This window comes from Macrobrachium rosenbergii, chromosome 10, assembly GCF_040412425.1.
Source record: "Macrobrachium rosenbergii isolate ZJJX-2024 chromosome 10, ASM4041242v1, whole genome shotgun sequence".
Taxonomy (NCBI): domain Eukaryota; kingdom Metazoa; phylum Arthropoda; class Malacostraca; order Decapoda; family Palaemonidae; genus Macrobrachium; species Macrobrachium rosenbergii.
The window spans coordinates 29,922,956-29,928,260 of NC_089750.1; the positions used below are offsets into that span (position 1 = coordinate 29,922,956).

At 43.5% G+C, this 5,305-nt stretch overlaps 1 protein-coding gene across 1 annotated transcript; it reads right to left on the reverse strand.

Moving 5' to 3' along the window:
• Positions 1–4,428: 4,428 nt before the first annotated feature.
• Positions 4,429–4,938, reverse strand: LOC136842295 (uncharacterized). Its single transcript, XM_067109555.1, has one exon. The coding sequence runs from the start codon at positions 4,936–4,938 to the stop codon at positions 4,429–4,431; it is 510 nt and encodes a 169-aa protein (XP_066965656.1).
• Between the last annotated feature and the right edge of the window lie 367 nt (positions 4,939–5,305).

Genomic DNA, 5,305 nt, shown 5'->3' on the forward strand with positions numbered 1-5,305 from the left:
TTCACTCAAAGGAAACTCACACAGACTATACGTACTGTCTTCCTCACGACTGGCATTGTTTCCAATTCACCCAACTCTTGCGTATCCTCGTACACATTCCCTGTACTCACCAAGTTCACTCCTTCCACATCCCACTCAAATCCTTCAAAATTAATTACACCCTCATTCTCACTACCACCAAACAACACCGCAAGGGTATTTTCACTTCTCATACCTACTGGCTTCTCAGACCCCTCAAAATCAAATAACCCATCTCGGGTACTCTCTGCATACAACTCAGTAACCATACCCTTACTCTTTTTACACCTCCTTTTAGTGCAGCAGATAATTGCATATTTCATAAGAATCGTTCAGATAGTGAAACAAGCATGAAATTTTGCACAAGTGCTCTTTAAAGTTCCCTCTATCAGAAAAGGGCGCTGGCCACGCAAAAAATTTAATATGGCGGCCAAATTCCAAGATGGCGGCCAGTATCGACAGATTTTGGCTAATTTTTCACTAGAATGGCATGTATTTGCTTCTAGCAATATGGTAAAGCTCTTCCATACTATTTCTTGTGAATATTATGTTTCTGTAGCTTCCCAGTACAGTTTACCTTTAAATATGGGGCTATATGGCTGCCAAGAAAAGGTAGAAACAATAATTATAATGAGAAATAATGCCCGTTCAACAATTATCGTTTTAAGCATGGATCTTGGTTTCTGTGGTTTTAGATCCTAATGAGGCCATCTCTTTCGAATAACTCATCAATTTTGAAGGAAAATTAATAAATGTAAAAGAGTGTATGTCTGCACACAACCAGGGCACACTGGTGACATCACTGCTGTGTAACTCAGCATGGGGTTCAGTGCCAGCTAATCCAGCTTTACTAATCCTGTAGTCTTAGACTAGTAGTTGTAGTATAGTTTAGTTTAGTGTCCCAAATGCTTTCTAACAGCCCCAGACCAGCTATAGTTAGATAGCCGCACCTGAATAGACAGGATGTGCCAGCGGGAGAGCCGAGCCAAGGGTATGGGGGGCTGTACATGATGGTTCATGTACTTACCCGGATGGTGTACAGATCACACGGGACTTAAATGGCACTGGATGAATGATCGGGCTAGGTGTAGGGAGACCGAACCTAGTTGAATCCCATACAGGAATGTGTGCTTTGTTTAAGGTGGTAAAGGATAACCCCTCGGCCTTAATCAAAAGTGAAATCATGGCAGAATGTGATGCCAATCCAATATTGAGCAGTAGAAAAACAAACTGGAGTTTGTGTTGTCTTTGTCAGAAGGACAAAAGAGGTGAGCACTTGACATCACCTCCAAGTCATCATGTCCTAGACCATGATGGGTACACAATGCTGGCAAGGAACATTCCCATGTTCAGTGAAATTAATGAAATGCCACTGATAATGGATCCAGCAAGGCTGGATGAAGGTGATGGCATAGAGGCCACTCTCAGGAAAAAATGCAGCAAAATACCATGTGAACTGTCGCTTGTTGTTTAACAACACTAAACTGGACCGTGCAAGAAAGTGACAATCCAATGACCAGACCAGCAACACTGAGACTAGTTGTGCAAAACTGCGCCGAACCAGTCATGACAATGAAGTTTGCATTTTCTGTGAGAAAGTGGCACCTGCATCTGATCTCAGACAGGCTAGTACTAAGGGCCTTGACTTGAAATTGCGTGAATGTGCAGAGATACTTAGTGATGGCAAGCTCCTTGCTAAGTTGACTGGTGGGGATGTCATTGCACAGGAGTTTAAGTATCACCATGCCTGTCTTTGTGCCCTCTACAACAGAAAAAGGTCCTACCTGAGGAGCCTTGAGAAAGACCAAGGTAGCACTGAGTCAGAATCAGATGTGTATCCACTAGTTCTGTCAGAACTGATGACATACATTGTTGAAAACAACCTTTGTTCAGATGATCCAGTCACATTTCGGCTGGCAGATATTTGCCACCTCTACCAACAACGTCTGGAACAATTAGGTGTAGAGTCACCAAGTGTAAATTCCACGAGACTCAAAGACAAACTTCTGGCAGAAATTCCAGAACTTGAGGCTCATAAATCTGGCAGAGATGTATTACTTGCATTTCAAAAGGATGTGGGAAAAGCACTTGCTCAATCATCTGATCTTTCAGAGGCAGTTATCATTGCTAAAGCAGCAAATATTCTCAGAAAGTCTATACTTGATCATCAGTCACGGTTTGATGGCACATTTTCTGAGGCTTGTGTACGAAATTCTGTGCCTCCTCTCCTGCTCCAGTTTGTAGGGATGGTTGAGCATGGGGCTGACATCAAGTCACAGTTACGATTTGGAGCATCAAAGTCAGACCAGGCCATTGCACAGCTCATGCAGTTCAACTGCTACTCCCGATACAAAGAGGGAGCAACACAAATGTTGTCATTGCCACGAAAGGGTCTGCTGTCCTCAGCACTCATGAGGCTAGTCTTCAGGGACTGGAAAAGTGCTCTCATGAGGAAGCTGACACCCGCATCTTTCTCCATGCCAAATATGCCACAGAACATGGAGCCAAGACCATCACGGTTAAAGCAAATGACACAGATGTTCTTGTTGTTGCAGTCAGTGCTTTCTCCACTCTCCACAATCTAGGGCTAGAGAAGCTATGGGTGGCATTTGGCCAAGGCCAGAGCCTGCGCTGGATTGCTGTGCATGACCTGTGCAACTCTCTGGGCCAGGAGAAGGTGAATGGCATGCTCTTCTTCCATGCGTTCACAGGCTGTGATACAGTGTCAGCCTTCGAGCAAGGGCAAGAAGACCGCCTGGCAGACATGGAACATCTTTCCAGAGGCCTCCACTGTGTTCTCCAAACTGAGTCACTACCCTCTCAGAGTGGAAGAGAGTGACCTGAAGGTCCTGGAGAGGTTTGTCATACTTATGTATGAAAGATCCAGCACTGCTGGCACTGTGGATGAGGCTAGACTTGATATGTTTGCCAGAAAACAAAGGGCATATGAGGCCATTCCACCAACCAGGGGAGCTCTCCTCCAACACACCAAGCGTGCTGCGTACCAGGCTGGTTGTGTGTGGGGGCAGGCCACCCAGTGTCAGCCACAGCCAGAGAACCCTGCTGAGTGGGGATGGCAAAAGTCTGGTGAAGCATGGCAAGTCCTCTGGACAACCAACTCGCCCTTAGCCAAGAGTTGCCAACAGCTTACCAAATGTGGATGCAAAGCAGGCTGTCGGGAAAGGTGCAAGTGCTACAAGCTGGGTCTTCCCTGCACAGCTCTGTGCACTTGCAAATGTGAAGTCTAGATAAATATTGCCCTCTCTTCAGTAGATAATCTAGCTTGAGCATCCAACGTGTCATGCTATGCCTACCTTCTTATCCTCGAATTTTTCAAAGGTGTAGGTTGAGAGACCTATACATAGATTGTTGCGTTTAGTCCATTATTTCTCTTCTTTTCTTTTTATGGTTACAGTCTTAGACACAATGTTGTATGTGACCATACCATTACTATTTCAGTTGAAAATAGCATATTAGTTAAACTGTCTGATCACATGAATATACCATTAAATAAAAACAGTTGGTCTCTATGTCTGCTAGCGCTGTGGATAGAAAAAAAAAACTTTTATGGCAACCATTTTGTACGCCATCTTGGTTACAATTCATTTAGTAAGGGTTTTCAATAAAATGTGTGGTATGGAACATTTTTATAACCTAAAAGTCGAGGTTTAAAAAAAAAAACTGGCATATTCCATCCAATAGATGCTCCCAAACCAGTGAATCTCAACATAGATGGTGGCCATTTTGAAAAATAGCCGCCATCTTGGATTTTCAGGTGGCCAGCGCCCTTTTCTAAGAGAGCGTAGTCTTAGGAATGTTTGTGCCAAATTTCATGCTTGTTTCACTATCTGAACGATTTTTACAGCAATCTGCTGCACTATTTTAGGCTTTCTCTTATGTTCCACCAACACTAGCTTTTTATCTCCAGTTTATATCTTCTATTTCTTCACTTTCCTTTTCCCTTTCCTCCTTTAATAACTCCCTAATGGGATGCTCTGTTATGTATTTAGGTGGTTCTCTACATCTTAGCTGATTATAATGTGCTCATATTACGCTTACATTTCCTTCGTCGTTCCTGTCTTCTAGCACATAACTCAGTCCATTAGACCAAACTGTTGTCACTACATACAGACCTTCATACTTCACGCATCTTACTCATTGTCAATCTTCTCTTCTCAACAAAGTCCTTCAACACCCTATCACCCACTCTGAAACTCTCAAACCTTTCATTTACCTGCCTCCACACATCCTGCTCATCTTCATTCAAATCCAACCTCGCTCTCACATACCTCTCGTAATTCACTACTTGTTCACTTGGAGGTATGCCAGTGCTTTTATGTACTGACCCAATATACATCGCTACCACTCTTCCTAACAACACCATTCGTTCTCTCTATCGGTCAACATTCATTACATCTCACTCAGAGTCATTATGGTTCGTTTCGCCAACCCATTCGCACTCGACATGTATGGAGTTGTTGCTATATGGTTGATACCCCATTCTTTCATCATTTGCTCAAACGGTCTACCAACAAACTCTGGCCCGTTATCACCCAACATTCTTGCCGGCTTTCTCACACACGCAAGCAACAAGACCATACTGACCACTCTTGCAACATTCTCACTAGTTTTATTCTTCACAGCTGCACAACTTACACACCTACTCTTATGGTCTACCATAACAATCACGCCTACACTTCTTCTCGCAGTTACCGGCAAAGTTACGCAATCAATCGCCACTAACTCAAATGGTTCTTTCATGCTGAACTTCAAAACAGTTGGGCTAGTATACACTGATACTTTCCCTTCTGACATTCTTTGCACATGACTGCCACATCTGTACAAATCTTCCTCAAATATGTACAGGGAAAACATATGCTCTTTCATACACTCGATCAACTTAAACTTCCCCATGTCCATATTTCTCACGGACTAACATGTACATCCCTACTGCTCCGCTCATCAAGACACTGGAACATACATCAACTCTCCCATCTTCTCTCTCGAAAAATACACCACTCCTTCATGCAACACAAATCTCTCGGCAAACTGCGTCCATTTACTCAACAACTCACCACGAAACACTAACGCTGCATCTCATCTACATAGTCCACTGTCAACAGTTCATTCTCACTCTTGTTCAACTCCACTATATCTTCCTCCTCACTCAGACTCCTAACAATCGTTCCCACAAACCTGGCCATATTCACTGCCTCACTTTGAATCTTACCAATTACAACCTCGTCTTTCAACAGAACTCCTGTCCCAACATCCACTACCAATCCTT

Coding starts and splice junctions, on each gene's coding strand:
- LOC136842295 (XM_067109555.1), bottom strand. CDS start 4,938: ATGGACATGGGGAAGTTTAAGTTGATCGAGTGTATGAAAGAGCATATG.